Below are 27,022 nucleotides of genomic sequence, written 5' to 3'. Positions count from 1 at the left end.
TCTGAAACCCAAAAGCTGCATTGCTTTCTTTTTAACTTGAAATGGCATGAAGACTCAAATGTTTTGTTGGGCACTTTGAATTGACAAGTAGCTTTGGTTGCTCTTGAATATATATATAGTGAATCAATAATCAAAAAAAAAGGGGGAGAAGTTCTTGCCAGTTGAATTGTGCACTTTTTTTTTTGTAGTACTGAGAATAGTTTTATGTTCACGTGAGTATATGTGGAGAGCACTTTGCTGCTTTGTTTCTTTGTTTAATTTCAACTCTCTCCCTTTTCTTGATATGCACCATAATTTACTAGAATGAAAGATGCTTTGCTGCTGAGTGTATTGAATGAATGGACAGAGTGATGATACTGTCTGTTAGCTATAAATTCATATGCTTCACATTTTAAACAACTAAAGGGCTGCTCCCCCCCACCCTCCCCAGTACTTTGTAAGGGTTGTAAATTACATGCCACATTGAATCATTTGAATATTCTTCCTGCTAAATAGCGTTTGGGCTGGGGATGTATTAAGTTTGCAGGACAAATACGCTTACTGTCATAATATTTGATGACCTATTTTAAAGATAAAGTCAAATACTTATTGTTTATGCCTTTGTTGTACGGGCAGATTAATGCTGGATGAATTTAGTTATCCATCATTGTATGCTAAGCATGGATAGACAGTTAAGCATAACAGTTTTGGTTATTTGGTTTTTAAATTTTTTTTTGTCATACTATAGGCTTCCCAGTGTTGATGTAAATATTTGACAAATGTTGATCATCTGTAGTGCGTGTTGGTTTTTAAAAATATATCCTTTTAATAATTTTAGTTCTTTGCTTTTTCAAAGTGTTCAGATATAAAAATGGTGCTAACTGTAGGATCTCTAACAAGGCTATAATGATGTTCCTTTTGAATGTTCAGTATGAGAAATGCATGATGTGTCTTGGTAGTATTTTTTATTTAAATGAGCTTGATTCATTTGTGTTTATTTAATATGTTAGTGATTTTAAATAAATAAATAGAATGTTAGTGATTATACTAATGTTAACATCCAAAAATCACCTACAAGGCCTATGTTATGCTTTTCATGAGTGATTTAAAGAAAGATTTTTATCTTCTTTTGTCTTGTGCTAGATATTATATGTCCTTCTTAATACAGGAATATATGCATTAAATATAAAGCATTAGGCAGTTATGCATTACTTTATACATTTCTTAGGTAACAGTATTTTAGATAATGAGGAAACTGGAACTCAATGTTTACGTGAGTAATGGTTCTAAATTCAGTTCTACTTTGACTAATGACATGATCTTTTAAAGCAAAATTGTTAACTATAGCCAAGTGACAGCTAATTTAAAAGAAGTGGTTAACTCATTTTTTTTTAGCATGCTTTAGTAAATGTCTGTGGGTCTTGAATACATAACCATACCTGTGTTTTATTAGGATGGTACTTGTCTTTTTGGTACTGCAGTCATTTTGTTTTCTTTTGATTTTATTTTTACTTGTTCACTATCTCATTATAGTCTCTGCAAAACCAGTGTATATTTGTTTCCTAAGAAAACATTCATACTGCATTCTTAAGTGCCACAATGTTCTAAACTATTGTTAAGAAGCCATTTGTAATTATAAGATGTTGGTTTATTTGTTTGCATATGTTGTTTCTTGGAAACTTTATAGCCGGGAAATTTGCAGTTTTCCTTGTTCTTCCATAAACTGCCAGTTGTAGATTTAAATATATACTATAAAACTATGTAAAATTATCTTTACTCATATAAGTAATATCATGCTTTATGAATATTTGCACAGATTATAAAACCTTGCAAGTGAATTTTAGACTTTAGATTACGAACTCAACAGGAGCTACTGATAAAATTAATAGACTGAATATTTTCTATGTTGCTTGTTTGAATAACATGATATATAGCAATAACTTTTTAATTAATTTGAATATATCCATTGAATAGAAACAAGGTGCACTATTATGATTGGCCTAGACTTTATTTTTAAAAAAGCAATTTAGAATAAATTTCATCATTTAATTTTAAATTGTAGCTCAGTTTCTTTCTGTTTATACCAATAAGATTGTTGAATACATCCTAACTCCCCAGATTATAAGGGAATGTGAAAGACTTAGAGAATTATTTTAATTGTAAACAGATAAACATTTTATTTTGTAGTGTATTACTCATTTGTCATCTTCACCATGAAGATAGTATAGAATGTAAAATTGACAAATTCGATCAAAGGCATATATTTATCATTGGTTTGGAAAATTTTGGAAAAATTTAGAAAAAATTTAGAAAAATCTAAATTTCTTATTGGTGAAAACTAAATGTAAAACATCTTGGACAGGAGCCTATACCAGGAACAAATTATGAAAATCCTTTAGAAGAAGAGAGAAAAAGCCCAAATTTAGAAATACTCATTTTAGGTTTGCTAAATGTACTATACCATTAATAACTACCAGAAATACTAATGTGACCTGACAGCTAATAACTATATAATATAGTCTTCTTGTATAGATTTATGAGAAGTTTCATCATGAGTGCTCCACTGACAGATTGTAAATTTAGTCAACATGTTTATGTTTAGGAGGATTAAAATGTTTAATTATAAATTCCCAGGGCTAAAGATATTAGAAATAATTTTATATACTCAGGCAAGAAGAAGAAAGTTGTTTAATATCACCCAAAACATATTTTGGAAAAAAGTGTGTAGGGGAAGTAGGTACAGAAATTAATCAGTTGGGAGATGATTGCCTTCTATAATTATGTTAGGAAGAATTAATCTGTTAGGAATGTTTGACTACTTAATATTTGTTGAATATAAAATTGTAGGACTTTAATGATTTTTAATGTTGCCCAAAGGATATTACATAAAAGTTCCACATGTTACCAATACGGTTTGAATATTAAATTATAGGAAGTGGTATCAAGTGATAGGAAAATGGCATTAGGTCTTGAAAAATTATTTTGATAGCTTGACAAATGTGGAGGATCTACTGTTTGTATGATATATTGTGCTAGATGCTGTCGGGACTAGAAATGTAAATAAGATAGAATCTTCTCACTCAAAGAATAAAATATAGTGAGGGAAACCTGTGCCCAAGTAACTATTATGCTGAAGTGTGAAACTAATTCCTTATCTCTAATATTATAAGAAATGATTAGAGGCCCAGTTTATGTATAAATTTTTGTGTCCTTTAATGTTCAGTTAGGTTTTATTGACATAAAAGTAAGAATTATAAAAAACCTAATGTTTATAGAACTCCAAACTTCCTGGGATTGGATATTTTTTCTAGTGGAAAACAACATTATAGAAACTTTAAAAAATATTTACTATATTTATCAAGACTGGCTAACATTGAAGGAAATATATGTATATATAATGCTATGTTTGTTTTCAGTTTTGGTGTTGGATTTCTGGTATTGTCACCTAAGTGCTCATTTTCAGGAAAATCAGATTCTACAATAAATATACAGCTTAAAGTTCAATAAACTTGTGATAACCTCTATAACCTCTGTAGTCAAAGTTAAGAAATTGTAAGATGTCACATGTCAAGTTAACATCCAGTTCTACTTTTTTTTTGTTTGTAAAATAGCACTTTAATTAGACATGATTTAATTAGATATGATTATTCTATGGCTGGATATATATATAATGGATTTTCATTTACAGTATATTGATTCAGTGTTGATACACATTTATAAAGAGTGAGGAATACAGGTTTTAAAAACTACAGGTTTACAAGTTGTCTTACTGGTGTGAATATGGAGTCAAATAAAAATCCAGTTTACATCTCTGCAGAGAGAAAAGTTGTTATCCATATGTCTTTTATATTATACTTAGGGATAATTTATTGTTAATTTTGTAAAGTTATGTGTAAGTCCCATTTATTTTAAAATACTAAGCAAAAAGTTCCAAGTTTGCCTTAAAATACAAGTGAAATTAAAGAACTGGATGATAATGCCTATATTTTTGCCTTATGAATTGTGCTGTATCATAAACCAGAGATGGTTTTGACTTTAACAGGATTCTGAAATTTTGTAGATGTAGAGTACTAATAATTTGTACTCTCTTGCAAAGAATGTGATCTAGTTATGGATTGTGTTAATGTTTAACTGTTTTTGTATATGTATTTTACCTCTGAGTATATCTTTTTAGCATCAGGGTTTTATTTTTGTTTACATAGTAAAGTGGCATTTAACTTGATGAAGGTTGTATTGTCTTTTATTTTAGAAGTTCTTTATGTGTACTATTGTGATAATGCTCTGTAATGACTATGGTTAAATTTCGTTTAATGTGAAGTATTTAAAATAAATCTAAAAACCGTGATTTGTATGTTTCCATTATTGTGAACTTTGTCATGCTCAACTCTTAGGTTTTTTTTAGTTAATAGGTAGTGACCATAAGAGTTGAGATGGGTGTGGGTTAGCTAGTCCTTTACATCCTCATTACCAGCTTATAGGCTAAATTCTGCCACTTATTCAGATGCTTACTAAAGAAATACTCATTAGCAAAGTAGGCACAGAAGAGTTCAGTCAGTAAGTTCAATGCAGTCCAAGCCTTTTGTTCTTTTAGATTCTCTTACCAGCCTTACCAGAATTATAAGAAAGGTTTACTTGAGGCAGGCAATGCAAAATTCTTTAGGATTCTGTTACTTTCATGTTGGTGAACCCTATTTCTCAATAAATATCCCTGACATTTTATATACTAATTAGCAAAACATGGGATGCTTACCAAATTATGGATAACAGGAAGAACTTGTAGCTTCCTGGATTACGGGTTTCCTGGTTAGAATGCCAACTATCCCTAAACTGCATTTTTTTTTTTTTTAGGGGATACTTTTTTTTCTTTATATTTTATAGTATTTTATATAATTCTTACATCATTTTTCATTTTTGCACAATGTATGTGTTTTCATTTTGGTTATATTCCCAATACAATTTGCACCCCCCCTTTTTTTTTTAAAGATTTATTTATTAACACAAGCACTGGGGTACAGTCAGAATCACTGGAGCGTGAGAGAATTCACCAGAGCCAGAGCGGAGAGCAGAACAGGCAGACTGACAAGGTACACTGCTGAGGGGAGCAGCAGGCGGCAGGAGAGGTCTGCGCGCCATGTGGGACCCTCACCCGGTGGCCGGGGATCGAACCTGCGCTGCAGAGGCTTCGGGCAGCTTCACAACCCAGCGCTCAAACGCTGCACCACCGGGGAGGCCCAACCCCCCTTATTTTGACTGATTTTCGCATGTTGAACCATCCTCCTGTCCCTGGAATAAATCCTGCTTGGTCATGGTGAATTATCTTATGGATACATTGTTGGATTCTGACAGCTAAAAATTGAGGATTTTTGCATCAGTGTTTATTAGAGATTGGCCTGTATTTTCTTTTTGTGTTGCCCTTGTTCGGTTTTGGTATTAGTATAATGTTGGCTTCATAGAACGTGTTTGGTATTATCCCTTCTCAATTTTTTGAAAGAGTTTGTGAAGGATAGGCACTAATTTGTTTTTGAATGTTTGGTAGAATTCATTTGTAAATCCATCTGGTCCTGGGCTTTTGTTTTTGGGGAGGGTTTTGATTACCATTTCAATTTCACTGCTTGTAATTGGTCTGTTTAGGTGTTACATTTCTTCTTTATCTAGCTTTGGGTGATTGTGGAGTTGTAGGAATTTGTCCATCTCTTCTAGATTGTTGAGATTGTTTGTGTATAACTTCATAGTAGTTTCTGATTATTCTTTTGATTTCTGCTGTGTCTGTTGTGATTTCTCCTCTTTCATTTGTGATCCTATTTATTTGTGCTTTCTCCCATTTTTCCTTTGTAAGCCTGGCTAGGGATTTGTCTATTTTTTTGAAGAACCAACTTTTGCTTTCATTGGTCTTTTGGATTGTTTTTTTAGTTTCAATTTCATTTATTTCTGCTTTGGTTTTTATTATTTCTTTTCTTCTACTGGTTTCTTTTCTTCTACTGGGTTTTTTTTGTTGTTGTTCTTTTTCTGGTTCTTTGAGCCATGAGAATCGTTTGTTTCTTTGAGTTCTTTCTTGTTTCTTGATGTGATCCTGTATTGCTATATGTTTTCCTCTTATTACTGTTTTTGCTGTATCCCATACATTAAGGTTATTGGTGTCCTCCTTGTCATTCAACTCAAAGTAATTTTTAATTTCTTCTTTGATCTCGTTAGTCCAGTGGTCTTCCAGTTGTGTGGGTTTCAATTTCCATGAGGTAGGAGAGTTCCTTGCCTTCTTTTTATGGTTTATTTCCAATTTGATGCCTTCATGGTCAGAGAAGATGGTTGGTATTGTAACAGGGTGGTCCCCAGGAAAGGGGGAGGTTCCTTGTCCCACCCAAGGGAGGGTGGAGCTGAGCAGGGAGAGGAGAAGCGGCAGAAGAGACTGAGGAAGGTAGGAGCAAGATGGAGCCAGGAGACCTGGAGGAGGCATAAGGAGCCTAGAAACACGTGAAGAAACAGAGCTTGTCTTTTGGTCATGGACTGGGTGACAAAGATGTGGGTGAGACCCATGGGGAGGTGACAATGGCAGCTTTTATCTTGATGTTGATTTTGCTCTTTTCCTTCCGGGCTTGTCTGGGAGTTTCTGACCCTTTTCTGTGGGTCCCAACTGGAAGATGCTTTAGACTTGTGGCAGGCTTTGGGGCCTTGCTCTGGGCCGATCCCATATGGATGGACTTTTACCCATGAGGGGACGGGTGACTTTGGGTGCTTCATTTAGAAACTAGACTCTTTGCCTTACCTGTATTGTTTCCTAGTTTTATTAAATTTCCTTCCCATTAAAGTCTCATATGTTTTGTGTTGATGCGGCGGATAGCAGAACCCATGTAGAATAGGCAGGTTTGCGGGGTTTGGGCTGCCCCTCTCCCTGTCCTATAACAGTATGATTTCGATCTTGGTGTATTTGTTGATGTTTTTCTTGCGTCCCAGTATATGATCGATTCTGGAGAATGATCCGTGTGTGCTTGAGAAAAATGTGTACTCAGATTTTTTTGGGTTAAGTGTTCTATAGATGAGCTCCCACGAGCTCTAGGTCCTTATTTAGAGCTTTAATGTCCTTACTTATTTTTTGTCTCGTTGATCTATCCATTGTTGATAGTGGTGTGTTGAAGTCTCCTATATGTGTGTTTTCTCTGATGTCTGTTTTCAGAGATGACAATAGTTGTCTGATATATTTTGGTGCTCCTTCATTTGGTGAGTATATATTTTTTTTAAAGATTTATTTATTTATTTATACAAGCACTGGGTACAGTCAGAAGTACGGGAGGGTGAGAGAATTCACCAGAGCCAGAGTGGGGAGCAGAGCAGGTAGAAGGACCGAAGTACACTGCTGAGTGGAGCAGCAGGTGGCAGGAGAGGTCTGTGCACCATGTGGGACCCTCTTTCGGTGGCCGGGGTGCAGCCGGGGATCGAACCGGCGCTGCAGAGGCTGCGGGCTGCAGAGGCTGCGGGCAGCTTCACAACCCAGCGCTCGGTGAGTATATGTTAATGAGTGTTATTTCTTCTTGAAGTATTGTCCCCTTGATCAAAATGTGGTGACTAAAGTTTTTTGATTAACTGCATACTTTGGGAATACAACTTCGCACCTCCTTGTGTGCACACTTCTCACTCATCCTCCAAAGGCAATACCCTATTATTACCTTCCTTCCCCATTCCCTCTTTCTTTCCCTCATCCTCTCGGGTAACCACTGTATTTTTCACAGAGTCTATGAATTATTTTTGTTGTGTTTTTGCAGTTTTCTTTGGTTGTTTATACTCTGGAAATGAGTGAAACCATTCAGTAATTGTGAAAGTTTGTCTCCCATTCATTTGTGCAGGCTTACTGCTCCCACATCAAGTTTAGCCTGCTAAGGTAAAGATAGCCCTAGCCAGCCAGTCATTTCATTCAAACCTTTATCAGGTCTCTTCTTGACCTGAACACAAATCAACTTTACTGTGTTTTGCCCTTCTTTTATTCCACCTTACAATTCCCATATATTGGTTGGGTGAGTGGAGCTATTCATTGTGCTTGTTTCTCTCATTTTCACAATCTTGCCCACTCAGGGTCTTTCCACTCTTAAAGCAAGCTATGAATGCTCTGTGCAATTTAATGTTTTTTATACAATCGTATTAGATTAACAAGGATGTAGAAAATCTATTTGGTTGTATCTGTCTTGGGACAATTCATACCATTAAGATCTTACTTTCCAACTCTGACACTTGGGATTCTAGCTTTGAGATGACATCCTCTATAAAATAACTGAGTGTGGTTGAAGGTTTGAAAAGATGAACATTTCTAAAGATAAGTGTCAAGGTGAGAAATGTCTGAGCATATGACTGGAACAGTTTTCTTCAGTCTCACTTTCCTCTCTGAGCTTTTTAAGTTTTTTTCTTTTTCATGTTGATTGTTTTTATCAGCACTATGCTAGCCCCCAAGAGTATATAATAAGTCCTCACTTAACCATCATGCACAGGTTCTTTGAAACTGCAACTTTAAGTGACACAATGTATAAATAAACCCATCTTTGCCATAGGCTTACTGAATAAACAAGAGTTAACTTTCCTATGGCATGTTTCTGGTCACAAAAACATCACCACAACTTTAAGTAAAAATACTTCTAGCATGAAGCAATGATTTGTATACACTCATAATTAATTCCTTCATTCTTTTTGAATCCAGTTATTGCAGTTCACGGTCTCTGCTGGCTGAAGCCTACTTGGCATCTCAGGACTTCAGATGGAAACCAACCCCTGGACTAGATGACCTTCCATTGTGGGATGCACTCACCTAAACATCCACACTTACTCAGGCAGGGATGATTTAGACACCACCATTCACCTAACATTCATACCTTTGGGATGGGAAGGAAACTGAGTAGCCTGGGAAAACCCGCAATGTTGTAGAAAGAAATTCTAGCGTTTTATCCAGGCAGAGGAAGAACAAGCAGTACTTCAGGAATGGTGAGGTCAGGAGAAGCTTTATTACTCATGCATGAGGTCCCAGACCTGGGAAGCTCTATAAGATCCGAGCACTGGTTTGAAGACCAAGGGTTCCTTTTATACACAACTGTGTCCATATGTGTTACATTGATAGCACCAATTCAGCAGGCACAACCACTTGCCGCAAAGTCCCCAGACAAGGGGGGCAAGGCAAGAGGGGATAGATGCAGGCATGTGGGGATGGCCTTGGAGAGACATACAAGCTGGTTGGCTGCCTTACCTTGTAGACAAGAGTGATGAGGCCCTGGCCATGAATCTTGAAAGGGAAGGAGCTGTAAGTAAGCAAACTTACTAATTATGCCTGCATTGGAATGTTTGGTGCATCTGAGCTGGAAGTTCTGCTGGAATCTTTATTATATTCATTTGCTCAATAATATATTTTTTTCATCAGCAAGACATGGTGAAAATGTGCACACTCCCCCTGGCCCTGGTGGAAACTGCTTTTTTTTAACTTGTCAAAGTTATAACAAAGCGAAGCTGAACTAAAAAAAAAAAAAAAAAAAAAAAAAAAAAAGACATTATTAGAGGATACTATATGCTTTTTTTCCTTCAAAGCCCTAACTACTTGGTTCTTGGTTCTCTTCAGTATTATAAAGCTATGCTGAACTTTTCAAAAAGGTTTTAATCAGCATGAACCATGATTATCTCTGAGTGGAGAAATTATGAATTTTCTCTTCTTTGCACTTTCATTTGGGTTTACTTAATTCTCCTGATTTATATATTAATTCTGTAATCATATTAAAGGTGCAACTTCAAAAGCAAGTACTGAAAACATAGCTAAGCATATCAACATCAGGCTTCTTACTGTTCTACTGCTAACCTGTCCATACAGATAATTTGTATCCTAAGCTCCTATCCCATTCCATCGGCTTTATGAGGACTCTGCAGAGCAGCTCACTTTTTCAAGTGCTGTTCTTCATACTTTGCAGAAAATCTCATTGAGAAAACTGTGGGTCATAATTTTTTCTCAAATTATTAAATATTAAATCATTTAATTATAGAAGTAAATTGTTATGCTCAATATGTGCAACTTTTTGTTTAATTATCACAGGGGTTATCTGCTTATATGCCTTAATTGTTTGCTTATACTCTAAGAATGAAATAGAACATGGAATTTATGGTAGTTTTTAGTTTCTTTTCCTCTTTATTGGATCAGATCCAATGATAATGCCTCATATTAAATCAACTCTAATAATAAATGAAAAGCTACTTTTTAAAGTGTAAATGTTAAGATTATTTACTGAAGTTGTGGAAGAAAAACGTTGTTGAAAAGTTGGAGATTCTTGGTTAAATTTGCTTTGTTCTTTTTTTTTTTTTAAGATTTATTTATATTTATTTATACAAGCACTGGGTACAGTCAGAAGCGCGGGAGGGTGAGAGAATTCACCAGAACCAGAGCGGGGAGCAGACCAGGCAGAAGGACCAAAGTACACTGCTGAGGGGAGCAGCGGGCGGCAGGAAAGTTCTGCACGCCATGTGGGACCCTCCTCCGGTGGCCCGGGAGCAGCCGGGGATTTAACTGGCGCTGGGGGCCCAAGTTTGCTTTGCACTTTACCTACTGATTGATGATAGGCTTTTAAAGTCATTTTTGCTCTCCCGTAGGATGTAGTAGTATTTGTGGCATTTTGATTAAAATATAATCTGGGGCCTCCCCGGTGGCGCAGCGGTTGAGCGCTGGGTTGCGAAGCTGCCTGCAGCCTCTGTAGCGCTGGTTCGATCCCCCGCTACTCCCCGGCCACCGGAGGAGGGTCCCACATGGCGCGCAGACCTCTCCTGCCGCCCGCCGCTCCCCTCAGCAGTGTACTTCAGTCCTTCTGCCTGCTCTGCTGCCCGCTCTGGCTCTGGTGAATTCTCTCACTCTCCCGCACTTCTGACTGTACCCAGTGCTTGTATAAATAAATAAATAAATCTTAAAAATATATATATATATATATATATTATCTGACTACTTCATCATCTTTCACCCTTCCCCCTTTCCCAAGTATTCCAATTTCGCTAAGGGTGCTAAAGGTTATAATGAATTTTCTAAACCTCACCTTCACTTTCTGCAGATAATCTAGTTCATCCTTTTTCACCTATTTTCTACTATTTGGTCAGTTGGGGAAACATTCAATCAACCAACTTCCTTAAATTGCAAATACCTGGGGTCAAGAAGGCATATTTAAGTGATTTTTAAAAAGACCTGAAAAGTTCATTAATAAGAGAATCTAGGACACTTGCCTGCACATGAAAGAGGTAGAAAAAAACAGTAATTTTTTATTAGCATATTCAAGGTAGTCAAGATTTTAACAAACATCTTAATCCTCACAACAACCCTGTGAGGTAGGTAAATCATTGCTTCATGATAAACTAGCATTATTCCAAAAAGTGCAATTCCTAAAAGAATAAATCTGCATCAGGAATAATTCTGTTAATGATATCATTTACGTATAGGCTAATATTTGTGTTTTTGTATACTTTGATTCATGCAATGAGGTGTCCCCAGAAAAGTTCATTGTAAATCAAATACTATTTAGATATACATGTGGGGAACGATTTAAAAAGGCCCTGGGTGTTTTTGTAAAGCAAATCACTATTTTTTCTTATGTAAAAAAGGAATGTTTAAAGCATTTGCTCAAAGTGAGGCATTCTCAGCCTTTTTACTTTATTTATTCTTCAGTAAGTTATCTCAACATGGTACAAAGCCAATGTAAGACAATTTATTGAATTAAATCCTAGCAATTTCGTATATTGAATTATGGCAGTGAATTGTGTTTCTATGTAGAAGTCTCAAATATATTGTTCTCAATCCAACCCAAAACCTAATGTGAACTATTTATTGAAATGTAAACACTAAAATTAATAGTGATAACATTTCAAAAAAGTAGTTTCCCTTGAGAATCTCTTAACTTTTTTTGTTCAAATTGCAAAAAGAAAAGATTTTAAGATCTTCAAAAAAAATCATAATCTTCTGATAACTATGAAATTATAGTGATTTAAATTGCAAACTAAAATTTCATGCTGTCAATTTACAATTATAAGGGAGACAGCAGATGTTACTCCAAAATTTTAAGTAACTTTTTCTTGGTGCCAATATGACTTACTGGAGAAGAAATATTCCCAGACACCCATTTCCCCTTAAATATATTTTTACAATACATTTCTACTGTTAATCCACTGTTAGTAAACATCCAGTTGCCTAATATTTTCTACAGTTGTTTTCTACAAAATAAATTTTTATTAGAGAATTTCCATTACATTTAATTAGTAAATAATTGTTTAGGTTATATAATTTATTTGTTAATGATAACCTTAGTTAAGCTTGGGTGCTTAGTTAACTTAAAATCTGCTGCTAAGTTTATTGTATTCAAGCAAGTAAATTTGTCATTACAAATAAATAATTCAAGCCCAGAAAGACATTTTCACTAAATTGTTTTTTAAAAATTGCTGCAATTAGACAAATCAACAGGTAAAAATAAACTAAGCCATCGATAAGTTGTACATTCAATTCCATACTAAATCCAATAGTGCACTTTGGATTATAAGTGAGGTAGGGCAAAGAAATATAGTCAAATTTATTTTGAACTGTTAAATTTATATAAATTAAATACTGACTTATACCCAGGTTTAATTTGGAAATCCAAAAAGAAAAATTTAGAATTCAAATGAAGTATTTTTTTTGGATTCAAAGAATCATAAACAACCTTTGAGGTACATATAAATAAAATATACAAAGGCTACAAGATATATTTTATTTCAACATAAAATATGCTTGTATAAAAATAACCCAGGATATAGAAAAAAGAAATACAAACATTTTTGCATAGATTCTCCGTATAAAACTTTTACACCTGGGGATAAACACTGGAAAATATACCTCTGAAACTAGTATAGTTGAACAATTTCCTTGGATACCAAGTTTATACAAAATAAAAGCCCTTCATCTGGGGGAGCATGGGCAGGAGGGAAAACAATTTAATTTAGCATCATTCTATATTTATTTCTCTGTAGCTCTAATATAAACCAATGATGACAAAAGGAGAAACTCTGGGGGTTTATTTAACAAAATTAAATTCACATTTCTGAGGCCATCATAGTGCATCCAATGTCCATCAATCTGGAAAGCTGCAGAGTAATGATGTTCTTCTTTGTTAAATAATGTGGCACCTTCCAACAAATACCTGCAAATTAAATGACAAAGTGTAGCAGAAAATTAGTATCTTTCTTAAAATAAACATTCCTTAAATTTGTAACTAAAGAATAAAAAAATTAAGATGTTTTGCATTCTATTCCCTGAAAAAAAGACATCCATCTGTAGAAATTATGTGTGACAATTGGTTATTTAGAGTAAATGTTTAAGAATTTTAGAAATTGATGTAATTTAAGAATTAAAAACATTTTTTAAAAGATTAACAATCTGTACAGTTCTATTAAACACACATACAACACACACACACAAACTATTAAAAGCAAAATGTTGGGGCCTCCCTGCTGGCGCAAGGGTTAAGATGCAACCTATGAAGCTGTCTGCAGCCACTGCAGCAGGAGTGATTCCCGGCCAGTCAGGGAGCAACCCACATGGCACAGTAGACCACTCCTGACTCGCCCACAGCTCCCCTCAGTGTACTTTGGTCAATCTGCCCGTTCTGTTCCCCACTGTGTCTCTGTTGAATCCTCTCACCCACCCCGCACCTATGGCCTGTGCCCCAGCTCTTGTATGCATAAATAAATAACTCTTAAAAAAAAAAAAAACAACCAAAAAAAAAACCAAAAAGCAGAATGTTGAAAGACACAAATTGAATGCAGATATTTCTGTGTATAATGATAACTATCACTTTATGTTAGACGATGACCTTATACTATAGACTATTGTTTTTATATTTTTTTAAAGTTTATTTATTTATGTATACAAGAGCTGGGGTACGGGCCAGAGATGCGGGGGGGGTGGGTGGGTGAGAGGATCCACCAGAGACAGAGTAGGGAACAGAACAGGCAGACTGAGTGAAATACACTGCTGAGGGGAGCAGCGGGCAAGTCAGGAGAAGTTGGCCTCGCCATGTGGGTTGCTCCCTGGCCGGGGATCGAACTCATGCTGCAGAGACTGTGAATTGCTTCATAGTGCGGATGCTTAACCCTTTGTGCCACCAGGGAGGCCCACTATAGACTATTTTGACATGAAGTGCAATAACCACTATTGACTGTGTGTCAGGTATTATCCTAAACATTTGTGCTATTTCATTACATTTTCAAAATAATAACATTAGATAAAGATGGTCATGTTTTATAGATAAGAAAACTTATGTATTTATCTGGTTAGGTTAATGGCCCAAGGTCATATAGTTTGTATAGGTGGGTCTAGGTTTTGATACTCATTCTATTTCATAGTCTAAGCAATTAACCACTATACATAATGCCAGTGACTGATTCCCTTAGTAGATTCTAATCTTGTAAATTCAGCAATAGCTATGATGTTTTTCAATAATATTTCCTTGAGGGCTACTCAAAAATCATGATAAAATAACAGGAAAATATAAAATAAATTTACTTGTCACTTTTCGTAAAACAAACAGAAACACCTACTTATGATCAGATAAATCCAAATGATAGGGTACATATGCCAGATCTTCAGACTTCCAATGCTGCATATTTAAGACAACAAAAGGAGGTGCACCATGGCAGAAAATTCGCTGTGAAAATTCTCTTAAGCCACCACACCTAAAATTGAAAATAGGCATGAACTTTATTACAGTTGGGACAAAGCTGTCTTTTATCAGTTCTGGGTTGTCTTTATAACTTAATTTCATAATAAGCATAATTATCTATTTTAATTATAGTAATGGTGTGGCTATATTCATATATTATATACCTATTTTCAAACTGTGAGATTCTATATACTAGTTATAATACTTTTAAAACTTCAGGAAAAACTAGTGATTTCTCATCTAAGCTTATAAAAGCATGTAGTCTGTTGGACTGATATAAAGGCTTTCATTTATAAATGATTCTTTCTCCAAGTTGGTTTCAAAGAAAAATAATGGCAAAGAGGAGAATAATATGATTCTTATAGTCTTCTTTAGACTGGATAAAATTCCCTACTTGCTTCCTTTTGTCATAGGATGAAGCGAATTCTGTTTTCTAAGTACTATCAAGTATTAAGCATATGGATCAGACACAAATAAATACAATTATACAGTAAAATCTCGATTAACCGGAATGCTCAGGGTATGGTATTTTGCTTAATAAACATTATTAACTAAACTAAGTTAACCAGAAAATCATTTTGTTTCCATCTTTGTGACTAAAATACATCAGTTCACTTTCTGGACTTAAGTACAATTTACTGAACTTGTTTTATTCTTTCCTTTTGCATTTAATAGCTATATGATCATCCTAAATATTCTTATGCATTACTGTAGACATAGAAATTGTTACGAGATTGGTATGAAAAATGGACTACAACTACAACTTCTTTTTTTCCTGTCTTTATTATGTTAAATTTTTTGGTTGTCATTTACCTCTTTCTCCTAAATGAGTGCAGAAAAAAAATCCAGTTAATTGAGGGTCCCGATTAGCTGGGTTCCGGTTAACCAAGGTTTTATTGTACCTACTCAGCAGTGGGGAAAAAAAGAAAAGGCATTTGCTTTGTATTCATCAATTAACTGTAGTATTACATTCTATATATCGATATTTGGTAATGACAACACAAGATGTCATAGTAAATTAGAAGGTGTTAATAAGATTCGAAACATGTTAGGCTTCCTAAATAGTCATGAGTTGCCATTTCATTAAGTATTAATATAAAAGAGTTTATTGGTTCAGGTTTCTTGATGAACAATATAGAAATACCTTCACCTTAGGTATCTATCATATACTCACCCACGCTCTTCACACAGTTCAATTTTGGAACAGAATAACTCATCCACAGCCAGTCGGATCAAGTTTCCATGTGGAATTTCTTGGGGAGGACTAGAATAATTGCAAAATGCATGAAAGAACTGCTTCAACATATTATAGGTAAATAATAGGAAAACTAATTTTATAGGTCAATTCATTATTAGCAAACCAAGTACATAAAGTGTTAAACTCTACTATTCATCTTTGTATTTCTTGTAGAAAGTATAGAAACCCCATTGAACTTAATGCCTTAAACTTTCCAAGAAACATTAAATATTTCTATAAACTGATCCTAAAATATGCAGCTGCTATTAAATTTAAAAAAAAATTATTTATATAAGCACGGGGGTACAGGCCAGAGGCGTGGGAAGGTGAGAGAATTTACCAGAGACAGAGCAGGGAGCAGAACAGGCGGAAGGACTGAAATACACTGCTGAGGGGAGTAGCAGGTGAGATAGGAGAGGTCTGCTGTGCCACGTGGGAATCTCCCTGCCAGGCCAGGAATTGAACCTGCGCTGAAGAGGCTGTGGACAAGCTAGCTTCAGAGCACTGCGCTCAACCCACTATGCCACTGGGGAGGCCCAAAATTGTTTTTTGAGAGTTTTTTCAACAGAGAGGCACTGGGGGTGGGGAGGGTTGAAAGCAGGACATAGAATCGGGAGAGAGAGCAGCTGATTAGCTCTACTCTTCTAAATGCAAGTTATGGCCACTGTTGGTCTCAAGTACCTGATCAGCTAAAAAAATTTTTCCTACATATTTGAGGTTGCTTTAAATATATATATATATATATATAAATATACATAGAAAAGATATAAAAGGTATATATATATTTATATATGTAAAAACAAACCATTTAAAAAGTTATATGGAGTATAATGAAAAATATTTTTAGAGAAGCATAGTATTAATAAAGGATTATAAATAATTCATTATACTTTTAAAACATACATAAAATAGTTTTTAAAAAGACAAAGTTTTTTGAAAAGCTTTTTTAGTCCATTACTATTCAGAGTAACAAAACTCTTCTCCCTGACAGAAATTTCAAAATCAACATTATCCGATCAGCAATACAGAAAATGGGCAATGTATATTTCAGAAAAAGGACAGTGGCAGATTCTCAGAAGGATAAAGGATCTGCAGCTTTCCATACACAGCATAATGCTAAAACATTAACCTAAATATGCTATAAAGAAATGTGAATTTAATAAATTTGGGAAGGCGATGTACATGCCAAAAAGGAACCATTTATAGGCTGTTTTTCTGGACCAAAGAATCAAATATACTTCTTGACCACAATGTTTTTGGTTTTTTTTGGTCCTGTTTTTATTTCCCCCACTAGCAATTATCACTTCCCAACTCATGTTCCCCAAGGTCTTTAATGTTTCCCAACACTATCAGGGATGACCAGCTTCGCCTTCCTGTCACTGACTAGCTTGGAGGTCTGCCCTTCCTCCGACAGCCAAAAATACTCAGGAGGCTACCAGAACCTTTCCTAGTCAGTAAAGTAATTCCTCACATCCATATCATCTCCTGGTATTAAGGTTCTAAGTTTGGGATTTCTGTCTATAATTTTGTCCTGGCCATGATCTGAAGGAATAGTTTCAATCTTCTCATTCATGTAGCCTGCTTGACAGAGATACATTCAAGAGATGAAACATTCTAAAACAGTGCTGTGTTCTTCCAGAGGTTATAATTGTGACACAGGAATTAGTCATATTAGCAAATTTCAAAGCAACAGTAAAACATCTTGCATACAGAATAATTCTTAAATTTGCAAGCAAAACAGTTATCAGCTGGTTTTGTAAATTTTAAGATGTTTAGCTATAATAAACTGTAATGTTTTTGTCATGAGACTTATTAAAAAGTCTTGCATTTGTGTGGTGGCTTTAAGTACTCACACAAGAGGTGTACTTTTAAAAAGTATGTTGACTATGTATGTCCAAATACATATGTATATATACTTACATGTAAAAATGTGTACATATATTTATAGTAACACTCACTTAAAAAGGTTGATTTTTGGTGAAATGACAAAACAGACTTTAGAGAAACTTACTTTATATTAATTGTGCGCTGCTGATCTTCCTGCACACGAATTGGGCATCGCCAGTTGGAACAGTAACTCTCTTGTATGGTAGACATGAGATTTTCAAGATTTTTAGTAAAATTATCATGCTCATTCCCAAACAAATCAATTATTAATGAAGCTTTATGAACTTCAGATTTGTATTGCTGTTTTTCCATCTTGTCCCAAATCCAAAGTAGCTTCACAGTTGTAAAGCTGTAGGTGTCCATTAAATAAAGAAAACAGTCTACAAACTCTCTACCTAAATGAAGAGAGAGTTCCCTGGGGAAATTTTCATTTTCATTAAGAATGACATATAGTAACATCAAGAATCCATCTATGGTGCAAGTATTTTTCAGTCTTATTTCAACATACAGTGGTGTACAGGATACTGCTTTGCGGCCAGCTTTGATAGTAAAAACACCTCCCCAAGGAAGAACAGGCCTCCAAAATGAGCGATCTTGGTTATAGTTATTTTTAATTGATGCTTTGATCTCTTCAAACAGTGTCTTCATCCTGCATTTTAAAATAGAAATGTAAACTTATGACTTAGTATGTCAGATACATGAAATATATTTAAATGAAAATAAAGCTATCTAAAGATTCAAATTACATTCAGTTAGATGACCTCCCTAAGTACCAACATATTTAAACAATTTGGCCTAAATTCCATTAAAAAATGTAAAGTAGTCTCTATAAAGATCATTTAATGAAGCTGCAACCTTTTTTGGGTACAAAGGACTATTTGATAGGCCTTTATATTAATTATAATTAATACATATTAATTATAACATATTCTATGTGAAAATTATTCTATCATAAAAAATCCTAAATGAAAATAAACTTATTTAAAAATATAAGTTCTGATTGGGTGCATTCCTAATATAAACCTCTTCCTCCAAAATACAAGCTGTGTTTCATTTCCTTGTTAATATGTGTTAATATATGAGTTAGGAAACTGATATTATAGAAGTCCTAGTTGGGCTACAGAATGAGATCAATTAGCAAAGACAAAATATGAACAGTAATTTTGAGAACTTAATATAGCATAGCTGGTTCAAAAATCATTTCTGTGCACTTTGGGATTTTTACTTGCAATTTAGGACTATGTTAAATATCTTATAATTTTAACTATGGAGGATATATAAATATCCTATAACATATAGAGGCTATGCTGTGAAGAGTCAAAATTTGTAAGTATCATGATTCTCATCTGCCTGTTTTGGGAATGAACTGAGATGCCACCCCTACTTAAACTGGCACCTATCCTTCCTCCAGTCTTGAGGACCGCTAAACATTTTGTTTTAAAGTCACTGACAGTATTTCAGTAAACATAGTTGTGTCATATATCAATATACGTTATAGAAAGCAAAATTAAGAAAAAATTAAAGGTCCTAATAAACTGAATTAAAAAAATTGCTTTACTTTACTTGGGACAAGCAAATGAATAAATTAGAAATAGGGTTTTTCAAGATGTTACTTTTGTGGAAAAGTATTATTTTTATGAAAAGAAAGTATCTGAAGGATAGGAAAGAAAGTGACTGGGCTCAGAGTCTTTCTTTGACCATCTTTTCAAGTACCACCTCCTTCCAAGCACAACATGAACACTACACGCAGTGCTGCATACCTATGTGTTTTATTTGTGAGATTAAGTTCAATCCAATTTTGCAATACTATAAGATTAAAAAACAGTTATTTCTAGGTTTATTAATGTGGGGAAATATACAAACAGTATTTCTGGCTTGAAGCAAAATACTGTGGGCTCTAAAATATTCAATACTATATTTAGTTTGAAGAGTAGGTGTTTATATATAGTCCGTAACACATTGGCTCCAGTCAACCTTATTTAGGAAGAGGGCGTGGTAAATCTGGACCCTGGAGAAAACAAACTTGGTTTCTTATTAATAGAAACCCAGAGCATATTTAAAAAAATCACAACTTAAAAATGAAACTAGCTTTCTTCATGATTTAATTTTTTTGTTTAAAGAATTCAGCAGCAAGTTCATTACGATTAGGAACCTGAGTTCAGATTCCTAAATATAGCATTGGAAAGGAATGGTAAATCTCTAACATTTTTCTTCAAATTCTCTTTGGACGCGATCAAATGAAGAGTAACAATAGATCTCCAAAGCAAAAGTAACACTCTAAGAGAATTGTGCTACCGTCTACTACATATAATGAAACTTTAGCTTTTTTCTAAAAAAGGGGGGGGCGGTCAGAGAGCAATGGAAGAACTAGAAGACACTTAATTTGGTTTCAGCATTAACTTAACCCAACAAATTACAATAAAAAAGATGGTGAAAGAGCTCCAAGAACTTCACTTAAAATGTTTTCAAAATGTACTTAAAATTTCGCCCTGGGGTCGACTGTCCCTTCAGATACTGTATTCGAAGCCGTGACTTTATTTCCCCATTCAACAAGCCCTCATTTTCAATAAACCTGGGAAACTCGCCCGATTTCTATTTCCTCGACAAAATGACCCCTTTCTTTTCGGCTCAATTTCCCAGGGTGACCATCTGTACTGCCCGCTGGTCCCGAGAACCCGACCATTTGCCCAAGACACTGAACGCAGGACCCGCAAAGAAACTCGGGGCGCCTACGACTCAGCTCTGGAATGAGCGCCCCAAAACCATCTGAAAACCAGCCACGCGCTTCCCCTGCCAGCGGCGCGGGGCGTGGGCGCGGGGACCAGGGGCGCGCGGGGGGGGGGGGCGCCCATCTCGGCCCGGGGGGCGCCCCTCTCGGCCCCGCGGCCGCGGCCACGCCCACCCCGCCCGGCCCGCGGCGCCCGGGGCAGGCCTCGAGGGCAGGGGGTCCCCCAAGCAGGCGCGGGTGAGAAGCCAGGGCGCCCCGGCCCGCGAGCGGGCTCCGGCCCCCCGAGCGCCTGGGACCGCAGGCAGGGGGCGGGAGGGCCGGGCCGCGAGGGCGTCCCCACACCGGCCGGTCTCCGTCGCGAGGAGGCCGCTGCTCGTACCTCCCCGGGGACCGAAAACCGCCGGTGCCGCCGCACCCGCCGCCGCCGCCGCCTGCTCATGGGAGCCCGTGCTGCCGCGCCGCCGCCACCTCATCTACTAGCACCGCCGGCTGTGTCGGCCTCCCCCGGCGTGCGTGCTGGGCTCCGGCACGGCCTCCATCGCACCCGCCGCGGCGGGAGCCACAGCAGCTCCAGCGCCTTGGCCCGATCCGAGCGGACCCACGGAGCCAGGACCGCGGGACGCGTAGCTTCTTATTACGGAGGAAGATTCGGCCTGACCTCCGCCCCCCTCCCCCCGTCCCCAGGCCCCGGCCGCTAGACGGCACTGCTGCGCAGGCGCGAGGACGCCCTGGCCAAACGTGCGTGTGCGGCTGTGTATACAACATCCAGACTCGCCCAATGGGAGCCAGGATCTGGCGCCGGAGGCGGGATTTCTCAGAGAGGGGCGGGGTTTTGGTGTCAGGGTGGGTGGGGCAGCCGGAAGTGGGCCGGGTTTGCCCGGAGGCGGAGCTTTGTGGGCCAGACGTGATTTTTTTGAGGTTTGTGCGGTTTTATGTTCGAGGTTTGTTAGTAAGTCTTGTCTTTGCAAGTTGTCCGCTCAGAAAGGGAAAGCTTTGTTTTGTCAGTAAATTATGATTATTGAAGCTTTTTTATTTTAGGATGTATTTAGGAAAAATTGAATTAATGTATTAAAAGCGCTCTTTAGTGTTACGATGAGTGACCTACATATGGTAATTTCCAGTGGCAATTTATCCTATTTGGGGAAAATGGATAGTTTTTACCCCATTGTAGAGATGAAAAATTGCATTTTGGAACGATCAGTTCCCACACATGATGTGGCTGCTGGAAGCTGAAGCTAGAACTGCTCACTGCTAAGTGTCTGTGGGCTCAACTACTGTTCCTTGTCCTGTAGGCCCTAGTTCTTGCACCCTCCTTTGAAGTATTAAAGCCTCTGTCGCTTTCCTCTTGAAAAAATATTCCCATCTGCATTTAGAATTAGGGATGCTGTTAACATTTTCCTTATCTAGTCATTAAAAGATGAGTTGAGGGCCTCCCTGGTGGCACGGCGGGTTGAGCTCAGCGCTGTGAAGCTGTCCACAGCCTCTGCAGCAAAGGTTTGATTCCAGGCGGGCCAGGGAGATCCCCACATGGCGCGGCAGACATCGCCTGTCTCGCCTGCTGCTCCCCTCAGCAGTGTATTTCAGTCAGTCTGCCTGTTCTGCTCCCCGCTCTGTCTCTGGTGAATCTTCTCACCCTTCCACACATCTGGCCTGTATCCCGGTTCTTGTATGCATGAATAAAATAAAATCTTTTTTTTTTTTTTTTAAAAAGGATTGAGCTGCAGAGAGCTTGAAACTAGACCTGCACATTAGTGTGGTCCTCAGGCACATGCTGAATTTGGCAGAGACTGGATGCCTTTCTAACAAATGTTAGCTAGCCAGAGCTCTGGCAGGGACCTTATGGACCTCTGTGAAGAAGTTCAGTGATAGGGCCTTCCTGGTGGTGCAAAGGGTTAAGCACAGCACCCTGAAGCAATCCACAGCTTCTGTAGCATGAGTTCAATCCCCGGCCGGCCAGGGGGCAACCCACATGGTGCGGTAGACCTCTCCTGTCTCACCCGCTGTTCCCCTCAGCAGTGCATTTCAGTCACTCTGCTTGTTCTGTTCCTCACTCAGTATCTGGTGTGAATCCTCTCACCTCCTGCTCCTCTGGCCTGTACCCCAGCTCTTGTATGCATAAATAAATAAATCTTTAAAAAAAAGTTCAGTGATAAAGCAATGGAGGCTGGCAAGAAAGTAGACTTAAGATAATAACTGCTGGTGGAGCTGGGAAGAATTGGATGCTTCTCAGAGCATAGAGGAAAGAAAGATTGCTCTGTCCAAAAAAGAAGAATTAATAACTCTTGGAAAGCCTGGTCTTTTTAGTATCTTTATTTTTCTTATTTCTTATGGCATTTCATATTATGTATAGTAGTCCTATCTTATTCTCACAGTGAGGAATCTGAGGCTCTAACTAGTGTGCCTGTGTTGGAATTCACACACAAAAAAAGTTCACTCAATATTAAAATTATCTTGTAAGAAAAAAAAAACCCTTTAAAATGTGTATAAATATATTTTATATGAGCTTGAAAGAACATCCTTCCCTGTGATGACTCCAGCCCTAGCCAACATATTGACTCTAGTGTGTAGACCCAGAATCAGAAAATCCAGCTAAGCAGTGTCCAGATTTTGACTCACTGAAACTGTGCAATGATAAATGTTGTTTGTCACTAATTTTTGGCCAGTGGTTATGTGTCAATCAATAGCAAACACAACGAAAGACTTAAAATTAAAATCTTAGTGTTCTAAAGATGTTCTTCATGATATACTTGCTTATTTAGGCTCAGGTTCTGGTAATCCAGTAATGACTGCTGAATAGCAGTTTCTGGAGTCTCCTTTGTTAGTTAAACCTGGATTTCGTGATGCTTTTGCAATCATTCACTTCTGAATCATATTGCCTCCCTCTCTGCATGTTAAATCAGCCTAGGGTCAGGATTAGGGGGAAATGACTAAGACTCAAAATTTAAAGAGTCTCTTAAGTGTCGTATTTGGATCACCCTAGTTCTCGTCTTGATTCTGCCTGTAGAGCTAGTTTTATGTCTTGGATGCTACTTTTATGAAGTTATTTGTTAGCTTTTGATGGTGTCCTGATTCTGCAGAAATTAAGCTTTGTCCTATGCACAAGCCTAGGTGGATGCTCAGTGTTTATGTATCTTTGTGTATGATAAGTAGGTTTGTGTTTGTATAAATCTCTTTTCCTACACCTCTTCTTCTTTGTTCATTCCTTCCTTAGTGTCTCCTACCCAAGAGGGAAAAATAGTCCGATTAGCTATGGTCCAGAATGTTCGTTCAGTTCTGCATTTCTAGTAGACAGGGTACTGTGCTTCACATGTCAATATTTATGAGTGGTGTCGCATTTTGTTCTTTTCACCTTTGTGTGGTCAGTACACTCAAGCAGGTCCTATTTTTTAAGTACAGGCCAGGCATCTTCCTCTTCTTTTCCATCTTGAATTGTTGTATTGACTGTTTAGACAAGACTGGTTTTCTCGCTTATCCCCCTACCCTCCACCCAACTCCTATATCTGCATCTGGGTGGCTACATAATGGCACAGTCTGTTTTCTCTTCAGACCTTGCCATTTTATCTTGGGGGAGGGGGATCAGGAGCAGATGAGAAGTCCATTTAGTTCCAAGCCACAGTCTTCAGTCCAGCTTTGACTTGGTTGCTAGCTTGGCTATTAATAAAGTGGTATTTTTTCCCATTGATTCCTGTTCCTTAATTATAGCTCTCTTGATTGGAAAAATATAGGCAGGAGAGGTGAGTTGCAGGGTAGGCTCTGAACTTAATGTCACCCTAATGTCATCCAAACCTCACCTTGCATTCCTAAATATTGCTGTTCACTGTGGGGCTAAATGAGTAAACAGAGAGTGTAGAATTTAGAGTCCAAGTGTTGGGTAGGAAGACTTTGGCGTTTGTGTGGTGTGCAGAAGCTGGCTTAAATTGTGGCAGCCCCCCTGCAGCAGATGGTCTTGCTTGCATGATGCCCTGGATGAGTTTGGCAAGAAAAAGGGTTCACTTTGGGGTCAGGACAGGTTTGACTGAGACCAAAGCCTGAGCAAGCAGAGATCTGGTCTTGCTAGGAAAGAGAATTACTTCCTTGGAACGAGGAGGAACTTAGGGGCTTGTAGACTTGCAGAGACAACTTCAGATGTTTTGAGCAGGGTACAAAGAAGGAACAAACTCTTTATAGGGCAAGAGGAAACTAACCTCAAAATGGCAAAACTTTGGTGTTCAGGCATTTTTTTTAAGATTTATTTTTATTTATTTATGCATACAAGAACTAGGGTGTAGGCCAGAGGTGGGAGGGGTAAGAGGATTCACCAGAAACAGTGGGGAGCAGAACAAGCAGATTTACTGAAATACACTGCTAAGGGGAGCAGCGGGAGAGACAGGAGAGAGGTCTGCTGCGCCATGTGGATTAACTCCCTGGCTGGACCACAGTGATGCTTGATAGCTTGATAGCGCTGAGACAGCCCCTTTGCCACCAGGGAGGCCCCTTTTAGGCATTTTTTAAAAGCACAAATAAAGTTTATTGAGAACACATTTTGTTCAAGAGTTATATAGAATAAAAAAATAGTTTTAAAATCTTTCTTAAGGTACTTAGGTATTTAAGAGCTATAATTAAAACATTAGATCTGTAATGATTGTATTTGGCCTTTTTTTTTTTTTTTGAGATTTATTTATTTTTACATAAGAGCCGGGGTAAGACCAGATGCACGGGAGGGTGAGAGGGTTCACCAGAGACAGAGCGGGGAACAGAACAGGCAGACTGACGAAATACACTGCTGAGGGGAGCAGCGGGAGAGACAGGAGAGGTCTGCTGTGCCATGTGGGATTCTCGAGGGCCAGCCGGCCAGGATTGAACTGGCGCTGCAGAGGCTGCGGACAGTCTCACAGTGTGGCGCTCAACTACCTGCGCCACCAGGGAGGCCCTGTATTTGGCCTTTTAATTCATTTATTCATTTGATCCAGCTCTTGCAATAATGCTGAATATCTCATTGCTTACTGCTGATTTCCCAGTATTTTGGTATTTATATATCTACCCCCACCCCCTGTCAAAGATCCGTGTTGTATATTTGGTCCTAAAAATTCTTAAAACTTTTTTTTTTTTAACAACAGCTCTTTATTACATGGATTCAAATTCACAACAGAACAATTGCATTCAATAAAAGCCTGTTGTGTTTTACTCAACACTCTTAATTCTAATCTCATAGAATTCCTTTTCCAAAGCCTTGTGCAAAGAAGAGGGTATGTACCAATAAGAAAGACTGTTGATTGTTGGCAGTTTTCACTCTTCATTATCATCAATAACAATAAGCATGTAGTTTTTTTCTTCTACGGACCGTGTTTTAAAATTTTTCTCTACTCTGCTTATGGTACAAGTTTAGAAATAGAATATACTAATACAAAGTTGAAGCAATTAAAAAGAGCTTAATAACTAGTAAATAATTAAATGTGGGTATTGATGGAATCTATGAAGCAATTTAGAAACAACACACAGACTGAAACATTATAGTAGGCCTTTTATGTGCGATGGGGTGAAAGGGGAACTTTTTAAGGGCTACTAATGAGTTTTCTATGTTGCTCCAAGTTTTCTCTCTTTCTGATACCATCTTTAAATACTGCAAAGCATTGTGAGTGGCATCACTGTGCATTGCTACAAGAATCCCTCAGCCATGACAGACAGTGATAGAACTGGTGGATAGTTCGACGGGACTGGATACTGTCTGTTGGCACTCAGTTCTTCTGTATCCAAATATATTATAGCCTGGTTCCTTGGTGATTTCATAGGGCAGCTGGATGTAATCTGTAGTTGGAATATTCGGGAGGCTTCTTTTTAAAAAGCCGATCTTTTCACAAGGACAATTCCTCAAGGAACACCTCAAGGACCCCCCTAAAGAATGTCCTCCTACATTTGTCAGTTTCCATAAGTGACTCTAGCCTGAAAATTGTGGCAGATTCTCTTTTACAAGTAAAAGAGTATGCACCTTCTTCCTTGCACCTTCTTCACCCATCCAGGTTATGTCACCAACGGTTACTCTGAAGGTGAACGTGGGCATGTGTATTGCACGTTGGATCTTTCACATTCATAAAACTGGGATGTAATTGGTCTTTATGCTGTATTTGTGTCATACCTGAATTGGTGTTTTCCATGGTTTACTTGTAATCATCTTCCCAAAAGTGAGGTTTCCACTATCCTCATACTCCAAGATGGTGTGTGTGTGTCTGTGATGGGACACCTACTCTGGGACTTGGCAAGAATGGAAGCTGAGCTGCCAGAGGAAGAGCTGGGCGGAGTGATGGTCCTTTCTCTGAAGGGTAGATGAGTCTTTAGGTCTCTGGGTCCTCCCTTTCTCCAACCCTTCCTAAGGAGCTCTCTTGGATTTTGAGGAATGTATTTGGTGATTAAGGTTGTGTAGGGTCAGGAATGGACATGGTACAGGTTTTCTAGGATCCAGCAGACCGTGTAAAGGAGGAGTCAGAGTCCTTAGTGGCTTTTTGCAGGTCTTTTTATTGGGATTTACCCGGTACAAAG

At 37.6% G+C, this 27,022-nt stretch overlaps 1 protein-coding gene across 1 annotated transcript; it reads right to left on the bottom strand.

Moving 5' to 3' along the window:
- Positions 1-12,880: 12,880 nt before the first annotated feature.
- On the bottom strand, positions 12,881-18,429 carry DORIP1 (dopamine receptor interacting protein 1; the record flags this gene model as incomplete). The annotated part of the gene is made up of 4 exons (XM_084239682.1): positions 12,881-13,136; positions 14,536-14,670; positions 15,832-15,921; positions 17,906-18,429. The coding sequence occupies 4 exons, from the start codon at positions 18,427-18,429 to the stop codon at positions 12,953-12,955; spliced, it is 933 nt and encodes a 310-aa protein (XP_084095808.1). The 3' UTR covers positions 12,881-12,952.
- Between the last annotated feature and the right edge of the window lie 8,593 nt (positions 18,430-27,022).

Source organism: Talpa europaea, assembly GCF_964194135.1.
Source record: "Talpa europaea genome assembly, chromosome: 8".
NCBI lineage: Eukaryota > Metazoa > Chordata > Mammalia > Eulipotyphla > Talpidae > Talpa > Talpa europaea.
This window is presented reverse-complemented; position numbering and strand designations above follow the sequence as displayed.